The 21,479-nt window shown below is 36.3% G+C and overlaps 1 protein-coding gene across 9 annotated transcripts in view; it reads left to right on the forward strand.

Moving 5' to 3' along the window:
* The first annotated feature begins 1,414 nt into the window (after positions 1–1,414).
* LOC147016742 (very-long-chain enoyl-CoA reductase-like) overlaps positions 1,415–21,479 on the forward strand; it is a 55,353-nt gene continuing 35,288 nt past the window's right edge. The window contains exons 1-4 of one of the 9 annotated variants that reach the window (XM_085845699.1): positions 1,424–1,512; positions 1,740–1,847; positions 2,381–2,432; positions 18,058–18,331. In XM_085845699.1, coding sequence (XP_085701825.1) covers positions 1,810–1,847; positions 2,381–2,432; positions 18,058–18,331 — 364 coding nt within the window. In that variant the 5' untranslated portion in view covers positions 1,424–1,512; positions 1,740–1,809. Of the gene's footprint in view, positions 1,513–1,728; positions 1,848–2,380; positions 2,433–18,057; positions 18,332–21,479 lie in introns of all 9 variants that reach the window. The other 8 variants (XM_085845700.1, XM_085845696.1, XM_085845702.1 and 5 more) reach the window with 8 other exon arrangements.

Raw genomic sequence — 21,479 nt, forward strand, 5'->3', positions numbered from 1 at the left:
CGTTTAGCCATTGGTCGGGCAAAAAGGGGCGTGAGCCTCTCCTGATCCGAATTTCCTCTCCCGTAAAGGAGTCCACTTGCATCGCGCCTGGGGGCGGCGCCACTCCACCCAACGTTTAGCCATTGGTCAGGTAAAAAGGGGCGTGAGCCTCTCCTGATCTGAATTTCCTCTCCCGTAAAGGCATCCATTTCTACTCGCGGCTCGACGCGTTCGGCAACAATTACCGAATGGGCCCTGGACAGCACGACGTTCGGTGTTGGCAGGTGGTGTGGTTGATGGGTGTGGAAGGAGAAAGGTGAAGGTGGTGGGGGGTATGCTGTGGTGGTTTGGTTGTTGGCGGGCATCGTTTGGGAATGGCGGTGAAGCGATGTTTGCAGGATGGAGTTGTGGAGGTAAAGAGGCGAAGGTGGTGGTGTTTGAGTTGTTGGTGGCTTAATGGTCCAAAATAACGATAGGGAAAGAAAAATGGCTAACTCAAAGCATCGCAGCCCAGATGAATCAAACATATTCCCTCTAAACAACGGGTGTGGACTAACTACACATGGACTTATCGATACATCTAACCTGAGGACCTTTCTGGTGTATTGCAAATTTCCACAGCCGTAACACTATGTAATGATGTAAGAATGCCCTCTTGCTTTGAAGAATGGGAAGAAAGGGGGATAGAGGAAGGAGAGTTGGATGGAGGATTGTGGACTGATGATGAGGGGCTTGAGGACTTGTGGCAGAGGGGGTTGTGGACCTTGGGTGGGTAGTGGGTTTGAAGACTTGGTGTTGGGAGGGGGAGTTGAGGACTTGGGGCAGAGGGGGTTGTGGAGCTTGGGTGGGGAGTGGGTTTGAAGACTTGGTATTGGGAGGGGAGTTGAGGACTTGGGATTGGGGTGTGGGGGGTTGAGGACTTGGGGTTGGGGAAGAGTTGAGGACTTGGCTGGAGGAGGAGGAGGAGGAGTGGGGGTGGGGGGGGGGTTGGGCACTTATGGTTGGGGGATTGATTTAATTAAGCAACATATTTTGGGAGCACATAGGTGGACAATATTATTTTCACATGATACTGAAATGCTGTTTGCATAATATTGTTGAAATCGGTTTACATGATGTGGAATTTATACGGGGACCCGCTAGTTATTATTAATATTTTATGATAACTATCGAATTTCCATTAAACATGCTCTAAAAAGGTTTGCTGCAATCTTAAGGGTCATTTTTATTAAGTCTTGAGGCCAAAACGTTTTCCATATAGGCATCTCCAATTATATAATGGAAGTCAATTTGGGAAAATAGAGTTCAATATTCGGAATTTCACTTGATGTACAACTTTTCAAGAACGTTATGTATTCCGTAAATCTAGGGATGATTGTACAGTATTGGATTTGTCTGCTGGGTAGTGGGAGGCTGGATAAAATGAGTCTTCTTCTGGCTTCAGCTCCAAGCATTGGTTCGCTGGGCGGAAATGTCACACCATCCCACTGGACGCAGCTGTCATCTTCCATCACAGCCCGTTCACAGGACACGGTGAGTTTCAAGGAGTTTCTTCCTTTTATCTTTTTTACCCCACCGATTTACTTTCGATTTTTCAGTCATTTCACTTCGATTCTTGAAACTCTAATTTTAATACAAACTATGAGTGCAGTTGGATTACAATACACATGAGGATTGGGACTTGTGATAATATGATAGTAGATTGGTTGGCCTACCCAGACCACGAGATGAATGCTGATCTGATGGTAGTGTGTGGTCAGGTTGTGGCGATGTCTGATCGAGGACGACGTGGGGTAAAGGGAAGTACCACTTTTGAGGTTGAGGTTCTTGATGGAGAAACACGAGAAAAACTCTGCTTCCTGGACAAGGTGCTTGGTTCATACTTTTACATTCTGGAGTACTTTGATACTTGGGGCCAAATCTGCACATTTTTTTTGAAAAAAGAATCCTTTTGTCCCTTTTGAAAAGGTTCCCCAGTACTCAAAACAAACTCAAGATAGTTGTGTAAAGTTTGGAGAGTATTGTGAATTTTTCATGGGGTTGGAAATGCAAGCAAGTGCAGCACTCAGGGGTTATCTATCTATTGTGTACTAAAATATTGTGAATTTTATTTCCTTCTTTCCCCACTGCCCTCTCCCCTTTTTCTCTCCTGCCATCCTCCATTCTCTTTTGTATTTTCTCGGTTTGCACCACACCTCCCACCCACCCCCATCCCTGTTTTCCCTTGGCATACTTAAGAAATAGATGGCTCTGATGAACTCAAGGTAAACTTCAGTTGAGAGAGAATATGCTTCATCTTGAGTGAAGTAATTAAAGGAAATACTGCATATAGTCAGTGGTGGTAATATTACAAGGAAAGCAACGAACATGCAGTAAAAGTTAATGAAAATTGTCATTCCAGGTTGATCCAACTCTCACTGTTGGAGAACTCAAGGCAATGTTCCACAAGCTGTGTGAGTCTGTATTTAACCTCCAGAGAGGGATTATATTTAAACGAGAAGGGCACTCTGTAGAGCGCATACCTCCGCCACGCAATGCCTGAGCCACGAGAACATATCAGGCCCAATACGTTTTTGAAATATCATGCTTGTCCATCGTTTTGGGCTCAATCTCTCAAGAGTGAAGAATCGCTTATAAAATAAAATAATTCTCGTATCCCGATTCAGATTCAGATCTTCACCAAAATTGAATCAATTTGTCCTTGTGACACACCCAACATGTCCATCAAGTTTCATCTGAATCCGCCCACAACTTTTTGAGATATTATGCTACATATCGTTTTTGAGCCCTATCTCTCAATGGTGAAAAATCACTTAAAAATTGTAGTTGCCAGATCCGGATCTTCACCAAAATCTAACCACTTCGTCCTTGTTACATACCCAACCTGTCCACAAAATTTCATCCGAATCCGTTCAAAACTTTTTGAGATATCCTGCACACAAACAAACAGACAGAAAGGGGTGAAAACATAACCTCCTTCACCTTCGGTGGCGGAGGTAATTATTACCTCCAGAGGGGGATTCTTGTTGGGGGTAGATTTTTGAAATGTGCACCCATTGGTCGGACAGCTGCTGGACCACACCCACCTCTTAACTCCACCCACCATAGCACCCAGACAAGATGATATGGCCGCCATCTTGGTTTTCTGGTGGGCCGAACACGTTACGCCTGTAGGCCTTTGCTGATTATACACTGTCCGGCTTTGTTGCATCATATTTCCATTGGCTTTGTTTGAGTTGAGTTATCACGATGAGAGACCCCGAAAAATCGAATGATATGTCAAATAAAAATTATTACTTCGGTTTAATCAAGCCCGTATGTGCCTCCCTAAAAAATAGTGGTACATAATTTTTTGAACAACCCCATATTGGGATTGAATATCCGTGACCGTGTGACAAATCAGCTCGTTCTGAAATAACTGTGGTGGAGGCTGACATGGATGAGAGGTGTCAAGTTTATCATTTAACTAGGAAGAATACGCGTCTCAAGTGATGGGAAAAGCTCGCAAAAGTATCCATCCTCGGTGACGGGATAAGTTTGAGTTAATATATCAATATAAAATAATATTTCATGGATTTAAAAAAAACTCAATTGTGTTGCATTATTCATTTCACACAGAGCCAAAGTTCTGAGCTCCTAAAACTGCCAACCACAAAATGGTGGTGCAACAAAGGATGGCGGAGGTTGGATTTGTCTCAAAAGAGTGCAAAATATGCTGGTTGCGAAATAAAATTTCGCATCAACATTACTCATTTCAAAAGTGAATGTTGAGCTTTTCAATGCAGTGCGAGAAGCGGCCACTGTAAATGGAAGACAGACAAATGCACGGACAGACACCACGGTTCACCATATATAATACATGTCTTCCTTTTCAAGAGCTTCAACACAGAAAGAGAAGCCTGCACAATGGTTGCCAACCTATGACTTTTTTTTTTGTATTCAGTCAAGGCTCATGGAAGAGCTAAAACAGGAAACTGATCAGGACACAACAGGACAAAAGGATCAGGAGTGAGGGTATGGGGTTGGGGGTTGCTTTTGGGTTTCAAGCTCAACCTTGCTTTAGTTCCTTTTCAAAGTTCTAATTTCATTCCTGAAGACTTCGGAGTCTAGGTTGAGCAAGTGTTTCTATTGAGCATCAGTCGATCCAAAAATGGCTGCATTCAACATGCATTATGCACTGACTTGACAACATGCCAGTCGAGCTTGGTCTTCCACAACCAGTCTCTTCCCAACAAGGCTGGGCCCTGATTGCCCACAACATACAAATCCAGTATATATGATTGCTTGTGTACTCTACAGTCTACATGATGCACACGGCTTGCCTTTTGGTTTAATTTGCTCACTTGTGAAAGTACGAAGTACAGCTGTAGTGCCATCAGTCTTGGATGTTTGTTCAGTTTCGAGTACTCGCGTATTGAAATGACTGAGACTGCCGAGCCAGTGTCCAACTCCATACGCAGATTCCCCCCTTGCCACTTTGGGGTGAATCCAGATTACATTCCGTTTGTTGACATGGTTTTTTCCAATGTTAGCTATAAGCGAGTCCTCCAGATCACTGTCACTGTTGCCATGATTTACAGTATTTATATTTGTGTTCATTGTCTTATGGATGTTTGAGGTCCACACAGTTAAGGTGGGACAGGGGAGGAGGTGTTGTTGGCAGGGTGCAGGTATGTGTAACCAAAGAGGGGGTGAAGCTGGGGGGAAGCTGGAAGGGTGCGGGACTTGGCAGAGGAGAAGCGGAAGCTGGGAGTGTGTGGTGTGGAGGGAAGCTGGGGTGTGTGGGGCGAGGGGGAAGCGGAGATGATGCGGCACGAGAGGGAAGTTAAGGGGGGGTGGGTGTAAGTAGTAGATTAATGGGGCTTCTGAGACATACATGCAAATGAATGGGGAAAACTCTATGAATTGAACCCCGAAAACCCCTAAACAGGAGACTAATTTCCCCCCCCCCCCATACAAATGAATGAGGAAACCTTTCTGACTCAAGGCCCATCAGGTCAAAAGAGGAGAATGATTTTCTCTCCCCCCTCTGACTCTCGGTCCATGGGGTCAAAAGAAGAGATCGATCTCTGCCCCATTACTTACTGATTTCCTTTTATATTTTCATTCCACTCAAAGAGTGAGCCAATGAATATTTAACCTCCGCCATCGAAGATCAGAGGTTACTGTTTTCACCCCTTTCTGTTTGTTATCTTGCCAAACGCAGAGCGTTTTGCAAGATCTGTTTTTTTCGTCGGTTTGTTTGTGTATTTATTTTTTTGTTACAATTGATTTTCAAGTTTCAACTTTCTCTGTAGATCACAGTTTTCGTGCAATCGCTCTCAAACTTGATATGTATACTCGTGAGCGCAATAGCTTCCGACACACAAAATGTTGAAGGTCAAGGTCACCAGAAGGTCAAACATCAAAATCAACGAAACCCTTAACTTTTTAGTAATTTTTATCGGATCATCTCCAAACTTGGTGGATATATAGTATATCGATAGGCGCTCAGCTGATTAGTTTTTGGTGGCGATCGGCCTTGACCTTCATGGTTAGCGCCTAAGGTCGAAGTTGACGATCATGAAGGTCATTTTTAAATCTTTGACTAACAATATCGAGTAGTACCTCAAATTGAAGCCCAAGAAGAGTGCTTTTCAGATATAGCTATAATTTGACAACAGAATCTTTTGCTGACGTCATTGACTATATAAATATTTTTGTTTTTGGCAAGATAACCTTCAGCCTATGGCTGAGGTTCGGGCTAGTTTGTTTGTTTGTTTGTTTGTGAACAGTATTACGGAAAAACTCCTTGACGGATTTCGACGAAACTTGGTGGGGGGATTAGGTATGGTCCAAGGATCATACCATTAGATTTTGAACTTGGTCCAAAATCCAATATGGCCGTTATGGTGGCCATTTTGAAAAAATATTTGAATTTTTTTTTTTTTTTTTGCATTTATACATGTTTTAAGTGATTTCCAACCCCTCCCCCACCCACCCAAAAAAAAATTTTGCAACTTTTTTCAACAAAATTTCGATTTTTTTTTTTGCATTTCTACATGTTATAAGTGATTTCCAACAAAAAAACATGCCAAAATTATAATTGTGGCTGATTTTGGAACTTCAGGTGGATATACTCACGTAAAATCAATTTCTGTCTCAAGGAATCTAGTTATGATGAATGAATTGAGTATGTAAAAGGGAAAGTTGCAAACTATAACTCTGAGCACTGTTGACGTCAAATTGAATGAATAGGATATCAGGTTCACTTTAGTGACCTAGCAGTATTGGATGCGGAGGTTTTGCACTCTACCGAGTGCTCCCCCTCTAGTTGTCCATGTTCTACTTCAGGTAATAAATTAATTTTCCTATTGCATTCATCACCATGGTGTATATTCACAAATATTATTTTAGAACTTAGTTCTTGGTCTAAATATCTTTGTTGAGCAGAAATAAAATGATAAACTTCTCTTAATGCTCTTGTTTGACCACCTCCTGAGCCACATATCATTTTGAGATTATAGTAAATTGTTTTTCCATTGTTCAAGTGATAACCATCAAAGTTTTCAGTCCATTCAAGGATATTTATTTTTTATTTACATCCTCTAACTTATTTGTAATTAAATTTATCCGCTTATTTGTTTTATCTACTTTTACCCCGGTTATTTCTTCAATAGGGCTTATTTGATATTTCTCACATTCTTTATGTTTTCCATTTAAGTACCAAGGTTGATTTCATCTCCACTCTTTGGTTTGGTTATTGCTTGGTTCTGTCATTTATAAATCAGTAAAAGACAGTAGTAGTCCCTCAGCACTTGTACTTATAACCATAAGGGAGACTATTAATTCCATTCTCTAAAATATATCTTTTATCATCAAAAGCTCCTAATGCTTTCTTATTTATTTCTTCTGTATATAATTGATGTTTATACTTCTTATTTTATTCATTTTTTCTATACTCTTCCTTCTTTAAGATTAAACAGTTGTAATAATGTTTAAAGTTTATTGTTTCATTTCTTTTTTTTTTTTTCTTTATTCCCTTTAACTTCTTTTTACCTTTCAATATTATTGTCAATATATGTAAAAGCATAAGCCTTTGATCTCAATCCTATAAATTCACTCATAACCTTCCCACCCAATTCATCTTTAAACTTACCAATAACCTTTTCGTTATTTGATGAAAACAACACATCACCAGGTTTATAATTACTTGTATGATATATATATATATATATATATATATATATATATATATATATATATATATATATATATATATCATATCCTCATATACATCTCCAGTCTTTATTTCTAATATAAAACTATCTGTATCCATATATAACAATGACACATTATCCTTATACTTTAATTTTAAATTATTATAGTAATAGTCATACATAAACAACTTTGACAAATCAAGAATTGATGTTCCTATATAAATTGGTTTATCCCTTTCAATACTCTCTTTTTTTCAAATGAATATCACAAAAGTTCTCTGAAAATACCTCCACCCGTTCAAAACTTAGTTTGTTAATTAACTTTGAGGCCTGTTTCCAAGATGTAGCAAGTCCTATGTTTTCTCTATTCCTAACATTTTCCATGGTCTTTCCAAATACAGCATTTTTCATTAATTTATAAAAGTCCTTCTCAAAATCTGTTTCTGCGTTTTTTTCTCTTTTCTGTGTTTTTTCTCTTTTCTGTATTAAAATCAATATACTTCTTTAACCATGGACTTTGTTTAAATTTCAAAATCCTATGAATTTTCCTCACTCTCAACCCAGCAGATAAATATTGTCTCAAGTTCCTTTGATGTAAAACGTAACTTTCTTTATCATTTAATGTAGTAAGTAGTTTTTCTGAAGATTTACCCTTTATATTAAATGACTGTTGGTAATCACTTAACCATTCTTTTCTTGGACTTTCTTTATCGGAGGCATAGGGTAGGTCTTTATGTTTATTATGAAGTTCTTCAGGGTATTTTAAATCAACCTCAAAATAATATCCAACTTCAGCCTCATCCAATTTTTTTTGAGAGGAGTTAACATTAACAATATTAAGTAAAACGTTTTCATAATGTTTTTCTTTAACCCATTTAAGTTTCCCATAAGGTAAAGATTGAGACATAGCCCACCCATACAAATTGTTAGCATCATAATACATCAGGTAAGAGTTGTCCTCATTCTTATTATAATCAGGAAGATATTTGTTATTTGCTTTAGCATATCTCTTGGAACATACTTGAGATATTCCTCCTCTTTTAGCCTTCTCTATCATTAAAAGCATATCTATATCACTGATTAATTCCAAATTTTGTTTTGTCATTTTTAACATAGCACTCCAAGCCAAACCCAGGGCTGTGTAATAGTGAGTGGGGTCTAATCCATAATAATTTTTATTATGACAGACTGTTATAAAAGTTTCAAACACATCACTTAATAACAGTACATCAGTTTTAAGATATAAATCATGATATTCCCCAAGATTCTTTATATTAAACTTCTCCCAAACCTTTTTAGCTTGTGAATAATCTTCATCAGAAATATGAGTATTATTCAACTTACCATAGAAACTTTCCCTTGAAGGAAGTTGTGTTTCTTTAAACCTTTCAAATGAATCCATATAGTCATATGGATATATTCCCTTTTGTGATAGGAGATCAATCTCTTCTTGATTTGAGAAATATGATTTAAGACTCAAAGTTTTTAATATTTGATGCTAACTCAGATAATGAATCTCCCATAAACTTGTATGTGTCAAGAAATCTGATATGGGTTATGGGGGGATGTATAAATTGTTTTTGTGAATGAGATGTATTTTTGATCTGTGTTTGGAATGGCAAAAATATTTCCAAATGTCTTTGAAAGTTCATTTATAAATAGATGTGTGTCATGGTGAGCGTTGTTGTGAAGAAAGACGGGAATAAAGTTTGGAGGTTTGTAATTAATATTACAACAAGAATGAGCTGGACCTCTATATTTACCAGTAAGATGACAGTGATCCCTAACCTTGGCCTCTCCCTCAATTTCCTCATCACAATATGACAGATGCTGTTCTTTCTAAATTCCTTTTTCTCTTCCTTTGTTAACGACATTGGTTTATAGGTTTTCACCATTATTTCTCTTAGTCTTATACAATCTTTTTCCAATCGTCTTACAAACTCCTCTGAAGCATCTTCTTCTCTATAAAGTTCTAACTTGTTGTATTCATCACCAACAGCTGCTTTGATATAATAACAGAAACCACAAGGAGTATGTTTTTGATTTTTATTTGTGTATGATTTATTTGGATTTGGGGAAACAGTATCTATCTTTTCAAGGATACTTTCAAAATCAGCATATATCACAAACGGATGTTTTATAGATTTGTTAAAATCTTTGAATGATATGTTTGAACCTGCTTTTGGTAAATTGATTACGGTTGATTTATGATTACTACAATATTGCGAATGTTGATTTAATCATTCTTTTGTGTGAAAGGAGTTGAGACATTTCTTTCAAGGATACATTTTACATTTTCTCTTATATATTTGTGATTTGGTTCATCTTGAGAAATTTTTGATGAAAGCATAATGTGATTTTTCCTTTGAAGTAAAGTGGAGAAGGTCAATGTTTGTTTCATCATTTTTATTGTTGTTTGAAATTTTTAATATCTGAACTTTGTATCCGTTAATCCATAAACATTAACAGATAGATTATTCATTTTCTCAAATTTAGGAATATCTCTCAATGACATTGGAAACTTTAAATCTTTAACATCTAATGTATTCTCATATTTCTTATAATGTTCAACCCTTTCAGGTTTCCATTGTGGAGGATGTAAGTGAGCAAGAACAGACCATAGAAAACATTTATTATCTTTGTTTTGAACATTAACAACCGCTTTCTTAAGTTTTATCTTTTTTGGTAAATCAATATAAGAAGAAGCTTGAAGAGGATCTGATTTTAAGATGTGTATATCTAAAAAGATTATTTTTGTGATAGTAAATCCACTACCTACTACAGTGTTATCAACATCTTGTTCCTGTCTCTGGAGATCATCGTAAACATCACATCTTACAAAATCTTGAAATGATGAGATAAAGTGTGGGTTTGTCCTCATATAGGGAGTAGTTTCATCGTCTTGTCTTACCATTTTCAATTTTACTCCCATATAAAACTTAAAAGTTTTCATTTCACTTAATGTGTTTTTAATTAGTTTCAATACTTTGTTTAACCATATCAACAGCTTCCATGATTGAAGATGGTCCAGGGTCTTGAAAACGAAACAATCATTTTTATATGCCCTTTAAATGCCCCATCAGTGTTTTCAATGGAGAATTTAGCTTCCCTTTTTACTTACGAAATCTAAAGATTTCGTAGGTATATTGATGACCTCCGACCTCTGTTTGTGTGTTCGTTTGTTTGTGTGTGTTTTTTGTAGGCACGATAACTCGAGAACGGAAGAAGCTACGAATGTCAAATTACACCACGTGATTCAGGAGGGTGATGGCTAGCGTTGATTACATTTTGGTCAAAATCGGTCAAAGGTCAAGGTCACAGTGAGGTCAAACATAATTCCGTAAAGTCATGTGGAGAAATGGAATATTTTTGCTTCGGCCGACGTTATGAGTTCGTTTTGTCTTCGGTTTTTGCGATCGCTTAGGACGCTCAAAACTCGGTTGTCGAAATTCTGGTAAAAATCGGATGTTTTGGAGACGTTTTAAGATTGTATAAAAAAATTATTTCACTCGTCACGGCTCGTCACGTGGTGCAGCACGCTCGAGCAGAGGCGTCGTTGAGTCTCGTAAAGGTTTTGCCTGTGCGCGCTGACGGTGTTTTCGATAAAGATGGTGTTTAAAAGTCATTTTTTATCCCAATAAAGGTTATCGTCGCATGCCTGACTCGCTAAGCCGTCGGATTATGTAAAGATTGTTGGTGGATGGCCGAATATTACATTTTTGTGACTTTAATAAAATAATATTAAATAATTGCGTGGAGAAATGGAGATTTTTGCTTCGGTCGATGTTACGATTTTTGATGGTTTGGTACAGAATCGTCGTAGAAACCTCTGGTTTGCGTCGCTACCTTCTCTAGAGACAGCCTTTATTAGCAAGGTCAGAGGTCAAGTTGAGGATTTCGTATGTACCAGTATATGACTGCTTTTTTCATTGTTCTTGTGTTTGCATGATTGAAGGTGTTTTTTTTTTTGTTTTTTTTTTTAAAGGATATCATAATCACATCTATCACAATGTTTTGTTTCTTGGCAAAGTGGAGATATTTGTTTGAAAAGATATTTCCTAAAAATTGCTTAAAATAAAATTCTTGATGAAAATTTAGTTTTAATTTATAGATGAATCTGTGCTTAAAACCATTTTATCCTCCAACTTTGTTCACTTAATAAATACAATGTATCAAGACACAAAAGACAAGTTTCAATCAATCTCTTCATTTGTGAAAGATACTGAGAAATATGTAAAATTGATGTTGATTGAGAAATATGTAAAATTTTACAAGGATGTAAAATTGAGCAAAGATAAATATAACAACTATTGGATAAAAACAATTATGGTGAATAATATGAGTTCTTAAATTTCCTTCAGTGGAAGGGCTTTTAGTATATCTTGAAGAACATCAATTAAAGTATCTCTAACAAAAGTTTATCCTCTCCTTCTGGTAATATATTCAAAACTAGAAAAAGCAATGAAACAAGAAGTATCAAAAAATAAAAACCTTATGGATGAAGCTTTAGAAAGAAAAGATAAGACCATCTGTAATATGCAAGGAGAAATTTGTATTTTTTTTCAACAACCCTAAAGATATAAATCCTGATGAAATAAAGGATGTTAATATATCAGGTGAAATGACATTTCATTCAATAGTAGTTAAGGATCATTTTAAAATTACCTTTAATCTAAAAAATGTAGTAGTTGAATCTGTTAATGAAAAAAAGTATATTGATATCGATGGTAATGTTTTTTTTTTTTCTACTAATTAAATACGAGTCATTATTCAACTGAAGATTTTGAAGATTATGAGTGATTATGATACCGAGAGTTTGTGTTTAAACGACAGTTATGATACTGAGAGTTTGTGTTCAAACAATAGTTATGAAAGTGGTTTTATAGATGGTTGTGAAAGTACTGAAGATGAATTTCAGTTTGAGTAAAGTTTTACTTTATAAATATGCTAGATTTTGAGCCTCTTGAATTCCCTGATTCTCCATATGACAAACTTGAGAATTGTCCTGCGTGTGAAAGACGGGGATTAAACAGAGTCAAAAGCCTCTAAACAATGTATATTCTCTGATTATCTTATAATTAATGATAATAAAAAATATAAAAAGGAAAATAATTCTTTTAGATTTACACCAAAAATGAATTACTTTACAAGATTGATTAGAGAAATGAATATAAGGTATGCGGGTGATAACACACCTTTCCTTACAAGGTAAGAAACTGAACGTATTAGAGAAATGTTCAAAGGAATGTTGTTATATATTATTCATGATTGTCATTTTCAGGCAAATATCAACACAAGATATTGCATAAATAAAATAATGGATTATCTTGAAATTAAACCTGAACTTAGGTTAAAATATAGAGTTTCTAAAAAAGCCAATAATAAATTAAATAACCTGTTTTCCAAATATATAAATGAATGATTTTTTTCCCCATTTGGGGAAATAAGATAAAATTTAACAATCATAAATATCTTCCAAATTCATTAAGATATCTCTTTGTTGGTTCAAGCGGATGTGGTAAAACCTGCTTACTTTTAAAGATGCTCCTGACTCCCAACTTTTTAGATTATGATAATTTAATAATTTTCACAAAGTCAAGTTTTCAACCTGAGTATCAACTACTCTCACAAGGTTTTAATGCTGGTCTTAAAAAAGAAGATGTGTTTGGTTTATTTAAACTTCAAAACAATCTAAATGATTATAACATTGAAGATATAATACAACTATTTTGTGATACACAGAGATATAAAAAGAAATCAAAACTGATAACTTGTATTCTTAGTGATAATACGGATGATATACCTTCTCCCCAAGATTTGGATAAATCAAAAAAGAACCTCGTTATCTTTAATGATTGTGTTAATGAGAGAAACCAAACGGTAATGGACAGCTACTACACAAGAGGGAGACATTCTTCTTGTAATTGTATTTATCTTGGTCAATCATACTTTCAACTTCCTCATCATTCCATCAGAAACAATGCTAATACTTTTATTTTATTCAAGGTAAATTCAATAGATATAAACAATTTTGGAGAGATAATTGTTCTACATTATGTAGTAAAAAGGAATTTGGGGATTACATGAAGCACACAACTGAAAAATATAAATATATTGTTGTGAAACAAGATGAGATATTAAGGGATATATTTTTTGTTTTATAAACAATTACATATATAAATGGCAACTATTATTATAAATATTGTGGGTAAATCTGCTTCTGGAAAAAAAAAAACTTTCATAAATCAAGGTTCTTGTATAGTACAAAGGAGAATATTGTAAATTTACTTTAAAAACACCCCGTGATATGATATGTATCAACAACAACTAGAGCAATAAGACCTGGAGAAGTAAAAGGTGAAGATTATCACTATATTTCAGGAGAGGAACATATGCGATTGAGGAATGAAGGTCAAATATTTGAGGAGGTTTCTCTTGGTACAACAAAATATTCACATTGTAAGAGTGAGTTAAAGAACCTAAAATCTGGTGGTCCTGGGATATTAGAAACTAATCCAGAAGGAATGAGACATGATTAAACATCTGAGTGGGGTTAAGATTTTATCATTCGGTTTTGATGTTGATGAAGAAACTCAACGCAAACGTATGAAAAGCAGAGATGCAAGTATTAGTGAAAAAGAAATTACAACTCGTATTAATGTTAATAAAGAATTTGATGAGATATTTAAAGAAAAGGATTTATTTGAACACATCTACTTGGATGATGAAGAAAAGGAAAATTTCCCTGTTGATCTTTTATTTACAATTCATTAAATGATATTTTCCAATAAATAAATGGATGCGAAAGAAAGAGCAAGAAGATTTAAGGAACATCAAGAGTTCGTTTCAAAAGTTGTAAAACAACAGGAAGACATAAAGAAGAAACGCAGACAGAAACTAACGGGTGAAGAAGCATTTGAACGAAAACAAGAGAAATTTTTTAAACCACTTTTAAAAACTTCCCAAGAAAAAATTATAGATGTTTCCATAGTTCCCACAATAGAATATAGTCCTTAAAAATTTCAGTCAAATGATGGAGGAAGAAGTAGAGCACATAGGAGAATTAGAATATGATGATGAAGGATTATTTCAACAACTGGAAGAGATTAATCAACCCCCTGATTATATTGTGAATGCTCTTCAAAACAATGAATATTCAATGGAATCAAAAACCAAAGCAGGACTCATTCCAACAGAACAACCAGCAATATTTCATCTTGTTCAAGAAAAGGTATTGATATTTAATGATGAATTAAGGTTCTTGGGGTCTGCTCAACCCCCTGTTAAATTAACCCCCAGATTAATGTTTCTTCTCACAAAAGATGTAAGACGAGCTTCAACTGTGAGGGATGAATCAAAGTATTTTGATAAACCATTGGATATGAAAAATAATGATGATAGAGTATATATTCATCTGCTGGACTCTGTTAATTATAGGGTTAGTCTTTCTGGTAAAAGTAGGAAGAAGGAGAAACATGTTATTCAGGCTTTAAGTATTCTTGGTTCAGGTGTTGGTTTTCTTCCAAATGACCCATCACAATTAGTTAATAGACTGTTATTGTTGTTAGGTAGTAAGAAGGCTGGAAATAACAATTGTTTTAATGAAGCATCAGCCATTTTAGAGCAGTTGATGAACATGAAAATAATTAATAAATATCAATATAAAGACATTTTATCTCATATTAAATAAGATAAGAGGCACAATTCTTAGTTTCAATTTCACAACAAGCGACCACACATCTTCATTCCCAGACCCACTACAACTTGACACAACAAAAAAATATGAGGCATCTTTATTGTCCATAGAAACTTATAATACCTTATTTAATATTACCGAGAAAAATGACAAGTTTAGTTATAATCCGGGAAGTGGATACAAAACGATAACAGTTTCACCCGGAGCATATGAGATTTCTCAAATATCTTCCGAAATTGTTCGTCTTATGAAAGAACAGGGTGATGAACCAAAAATATTGTTATAGATATTCAAAAACATACTTCAAAATCAATGATTAAACTTAAAAAAACCCATGTCACCCGCAGGGTGACCCGTATCTTGCCAAAAGGTGACCACGTGTGACTTCTTTAAGGTCACACCGAGGTGAACAGAGCTGCTATCCACCAGGAGCGACTCCTTGAGGAATATCTGCCTACGAGAGATTCCGATGAGAATCGTTCTTCATAGTAACCATGAAAAATATGTATTTGCCTCATAACGTCACCAAATGACGTCATAATGTCTCAAGCTTGACACATCTAGAAAGCACTCATCGAGGTGTTCAATTTGAGGTACTACACGATATGGTTCCTAAAACTTGAAAATTTGACCTTGGGGTCAAATATGTTTGACCTCAGGCGCTAACCATGAAGGTCAAGGCCAATCGCCACCAAAAATTAATCAGCTGAGCGCCAGACCATGAACTATATTCCCATGAAGTTTGAAGACGATCCGATCAAAATTACTCAAAAAATAAGGGTTTCGTCGACTCCCCTGATTTGCGACAAAGTGACCTTGACCTTGACCTTCAAAATTTTGTGCACTGAAAGGGACCTCTATAGGCCTCTGATATGCGAAGTTACAAAAATTTCCAATAATAACTGTGCTCTGCAGAATTTTTTATACGTGATTACAAACAAACAAACAAAAAAAAAAACATACAAGCTGACTAACATATCTTGCAAAAACTTCGTTTTGGCAAGATAATAACTACAAGGTTGATTTCACAATTGATAATTTATTTAGAGAGTTATTGGGTTTCGCCTCAAAAAAGATTGAAACTAATGAGACGATTTACAGTGATAATGTCATTCAAATATCCTCAGGAATAAATTAAGTATTTATTCACTGTGATTTGATTGATGGTGCTTATAATGATGGAGTAAGAACAAATACAATATTTTCAGTCAGCGCATACTCAACCCCAATTGGTTATAAATTCAATATGGAACCCAAAAATTTGGTTTATTTCCCTGTGTCAGGAAAAACCATACACAGAGTAAATTTTAGGATAACCGACCAAGATAATCATATGATTTCTTTTAATGGAGAAGTTATATCCATCAGAATTCACCCACGTGAAGTTTTCCAATAAATAAATACGATGGTTATTGTGAGGAAACACGAGTTGGGAAAATATAAAATAATTACAGGGGATGGGATGTTCCTTTCCCCATACTACAAGGGTGAAGGTATGTATCTTGGTAGAGGATACTATAAACCTAAGAGACAAAGGGGTGTCTGACATCAATTTAGAGGAGATGGGATAATTGATGCTCTAATGGGTATCGGTTCAACTATTCTTAAACATAAAGACCTAATTGGTTCAACTGCTTCTGCTGTGGGAAATGCAGCGGGTGCTATAAACAGTATAAAAGATGCCCAAAAGGAATCTCATAAATTACAAGCAATAAAAGAAATTAAGAAAGGCAAAACTCATTTGTCTCCCCAAGAACGACAGAAAATAATTCAAATACTTGGGTCAGGGTTTCAAAAGTTTTAACATCTTTTTTCCTAAATAAATACAAGTATGGAAGCAATTGATAGTATTTATGATTTGGATGATACTATTATCATTTCAAACTCCACTAAAAAAGATTACTTCAAGGTAAATGCAATAACTGGAACAGACTGTAATGCAAATGGTATAAAAAGTTTTGAAATAAATAATCAACAAACCTATTTGAATCTATCCGAGAGTTTCTTGTTGTGTAAATTTAAATTCACTAAGGCTGGGAATAACACAAACGCTACACTCGTAAATGATTTCTTCTGGAAAATGTTTGATAGTGTTCGTTTGTACATTGGAACACAAGAAGTTGAAGCGGTTGATTATGTCTCTGCTGTATCTGAAATTATGAAATTTACACTATATTCATTCAGTGATAGAATGGGAAAGGGGGCTGTTGAAGGTTTTATTCCTGATATGTCAACGGGAACAAACACAGACCCTGGATATAGTCAAAGGAAAGGAATGTATAATGATGCAAAAGCAATTAATAGTTTTACTGTGGCAGTTCCTCTTAAAGGTATATTTGGATTTTGTGCTCATGATAAAGTGCTGTGTGGTCTTAAAATTAGATTTCAACTTCAAAGGAATGATAATGAAAATAGATTACTTTTTGGTGTTGCGAGTGCTTTTGGCGATCTGAGTAAATTTGTAATTGATGAAATGAGTTGGTATATTAGTGAATATACTCCTAATCTTAAAACAGAAGAGATGTTAAATAGTTAGGGAATTTTAGCAAATTGTATTGACCATCTGTGAAAAAATTGCTTACCAAAAAATTTCTTCACTAACATATTCATCTAGGTGTATACTAACACCTATCAATTAGTGCAAACCCAAATCCTTGTGGAAAATTCTGGGGAGCCAATCAAAGTTCGGGTGCTCAGAGAGCCTGCGCGAAAAAATCGGAAAAATTAACTTTTGCCAATATTGACTTGTGGGCTGTCTAACTAGGGTTTTTTTGGGGTGCTGAATTGATTCCAACCATTAGATTTGATGAAAAATGAATCCCTGGCCGTAAAATATTGATATGATACATTTTTAGATATCTCAGACTGTGTTTTGCGGTAATTAGGCTCAATTGATTCAGATTGTTCAAATTGTGCTGAAACCAGCATACAACATTTTTGAAACCACTGCTATATTATTGGTTATACTTGTGCTCATGCTCAGTAGAATTCTCTGTGTTAGCTGATGTTAGCTAAGAGCTTTTAGCTATAAAATTATGTACCGGACTCAATAGAAGTTGAATATATTCAACGTAGAGTGGACCTATTAATGTTAAAACACATCACTGTATGTGTGTTCTGTCTGTTTTGTGTCAAAATTTCATGTCCTGTCTGTTGTTTACAAAAAAATGTCTTATTTTTTAGGACAGTATGGGCAAGGATGTGACTGAACCTGGCTTGAGGTGTTTCATATGTGGTGGTTCCGGGATTGAAAAGCATACGCTCTCAAAAGTCTCCAATAAAGGCCAGCCACGGATCTTATCACATTCTGAGCTTGTGGGCGATGCGGCGTTGATCGGGAGACTAAATGAGGACTGGAACAACGGAGAAGACAGCAAGTTGAGATACCATGTGGATTTTAAAACAGAGTTGTACAGTCGTGCGAGAAGTATATCCACTGCAACTGAAACAGCTAATCGTAAGTTTTTTTTATTTTATTCATCATTGCAAATAAAAAGACCAAAGAAGCTCTGCGCTTTGAGTTGACGCCAAAACTGATGTCTCTCTGACAAAAATCAAAAGTTGCGAAAGCCAGACAAGGCTGCCCTAGCCAGGTCCCTGAAGGCATGTGGGGCACCTGTTGAACAACCCCCCTGCACAAGCCTTGTGGTTGATGGTGGGTGGCTCCTGCACAATGTCAAGTGGGAGGCTAACCTTACTTGGAAGGATGTTGCCGAGAGCTACCTCTGATTTGTAAAGTCCATGGGGAGCCATCGCCTCCGGATAACGGTGATCTTTGACGGATATGCCAGCTCCACCAAGGACCATGACCACTTGAGACGAACAAAGAATGCATGCTGTGACATTCAGATTCGTCTGGATCTCAAAATCATCATTGCAAGAGATTAGTTCCTCTGACGAGAACAACAATGCCCAGCTCGTTCTGCTCCTTGCTGAGACATTTCGTAGGAATGGAATCGGTGTCCAGCAATGTTCCGATGATGCCGACACCTCCATCGTCCGCGCAGCTCAAGATGAGGCGAGAGAGTCCCCTGTCGAGGTGAGGGCTGAGGACACAGACGTCCTGGTTATGCTGATTCATCATGTTGCAGACCATCCGATCTTCCTCATGACAGCCAAAGAAACATCTTACGATGTCGGAAAAATCCAGGAGGCCCTCCCAGAGATATACCGGAGGTATCTCATCTTCTTGCACAGCTTCTCTGGCTGTGATACAGTGTCTGGAATTTTTGGGTTTAGCAAACCAACTTTGCTAAGCAAGCTCTGCAAGACTGATGAAGCAGAGAGGGCAATGGACGTGTTTATGGACACACGAGCTGAGAAAGGTGATATCATTAAAGCAGGCTGTGATGTTTTCATGCTCATGTTCCATGGGAAACCCTCCAAAGACTTGGAAGACTTGAGATTCGACATCTTCAGCAAGCGAGCTGCTACTGGGAGCATAAAACCTGAGAAACTCCCACTGACAACAGGAGCTGCAGCACAGCCCTCTCTCCGAGCTTACCTCCAGACTAGAGACTGGCTGATGCTGCAAGGTCCATCGTTGGATGCCCGGGACTGTGGATGGCAACTCACTGAGCAAGGATATGCACCAGTCCCTTCTTCAGATCCCATTGCACCAGACTACCTCCTGACATTTCCCAGCTGCAACTGTGTGGGGGACTGCAGCTCACTCAGGTGCTCCTGTAAAAAGCAAGGAGTCAAGTGTATTTCTGCTTGCGGCATCTGTCATGTAACTCTTGCCTGAACATAAACCAGCTGGATGACAAGAGGAGTGAGGAAGATACTGGGGAGTTTGATGAATAAGGTTGTAAATGCTGCTGAAGCAACATTTCCATTGAGCACAGTTCTGTTAAAAATGTCGATAAAATACATTTTATATGATCAAGGAGTTTTTTTTCTCAAAAATAATGGTTGGAATCAATTCAGCACCCCAAAAAGCCCCTAGTTAGACATCCCACAAGTCAATATTGGCAAAAGTTAATTTTCTGATTTTTTTTTTTTTTTTCGCGCAGGCCCTCTGGGCACCCAAACTTTGATTGCCTCCCCAGAATTTTCCACAAGGATTTGGGTTTGCACTGATTGAAAGGTGTTAGTTTCCACCTAGATGAATACGTTAGTGAAGAAATTTTTTGTTAAGCAATTTTTTCACAGATGGTCAATAGAATTTGCTAAAATTCCATAACTAAAATAGAAGACTTAACTCAAAGAAACCACTCAATGTATCATACCTTAAAAGAAGATGTCAACACGTTAAACTAAACCAAACCACTTACACGTGGAATTTGGGTGTTCTGGAAGGAAAGCCACGATATATGTGGATCATTTTTTTAAAAACCGGATGGTGATACTGCTACTAATAAGCATAATGCATTGAGTGATAACGCTAAGGTGAAACAACTTCGTGTTTCTCTCGATGGAACATTTTATCCATGACATAGATGGGAAATTAATTCGGGAAAAATGATTTTGCTGAAGCATACAAGTCTTACCAAAAGGTGTGTGAAAGTAATGGAAATAAAGAACCTATTTTGGATATGACAGCATTTAAAAGCCTGTATACAATCTATGCGTTTGATCTGAGTGCTCAAAAGGAAACTATAAAGTCTAATCGAGTGGATACTTCCTTATACATTGAAAGAGGAGAGAGTGAAGAAGTTGATGCATATTGTTTGCTTTTGGAAGAAACAGAATTACAGATTAATACAGATAATGGTGTTATGATTAGTCTCACGTAATTTTTTGTTAAATAAATGAGTGGCAAAGTACCAACTGGGGTATATGTTAATCAAATCAATCTTCATAAACTATCATCTTGTGTTCAAAATCAAAAGCCTTGTACGATTAACGTTCATACAATTCAGAGAAAAGGAGCAGTAAGAATTGATGTTTTGCTCACAAGAGAACAGGTTAAAATCTTAAACGATACTTGCTCACTTAAAATTAAAATGACAAAACCAATGTTGAAAAAATATTCAATAAGAGAGACGAGTGGAGGAATTCTCCCATTTCCAATTCCTCTATTTGCTGGTTTAAGTGCGGCTGGAGCATTGACGAGTGGTAATTCAACAGCGGTGAAAGCTTCCAACGAAAGAAAGGCTCAACTCCGGGCTCAAAAATAATTGGAAAGACATAACAAAGAGTTGGAGAAACAAATTAGTGGAAGTGGTGTCATTGTAGATTTTGCTGAAAAACTTGAAAGTCTGCCTGATAAAGCGAGATTGTTAGTTGGAGATATACTTTCTTCTATCCCAAAAGCAGGTGTAAAATTCACTAAAAAGGGTAATGGATTATATCTTTCTAATAAATAAATGAGCATTGATGAGTGGTTTAAAGAATTTGGAAAGAATACAACATCAAATTTACAACTTGTCAAATATTGTAAGAAATTAAAAATTCATAATGTGGTTATTTGTATGAGAGATGAATTAACAAACGTGCCTAAACATACAAAGAATATTATTATGAACTTAGAAGATAATAATGGGAACGGTTCTCATTGGGTTTGTATTTTTAATAGTCAAGCCAAATATTATTTTGATAGTTTTGGTCTTCCACCACCTGTTGGTCATAAAATTCTTACAGAATGGTGTTTATCAAACATT

Source organism: Eptatretus burgeri, chromosome 11 (genome assembly GCF_056783735.1).
Source record: "Eptatretus burgeri isolate ZD-2024b chromosome 11, Ebu_testis_v1, whole genome shotgun sequence".
NCBI classification, from domain to species: domain Eukaryota; kingdom Metazoa; phylum Chordata; class Myxini; order Myxiniformes; family Myxinidae; genus Eptatretus; species Eptatretus burgeri.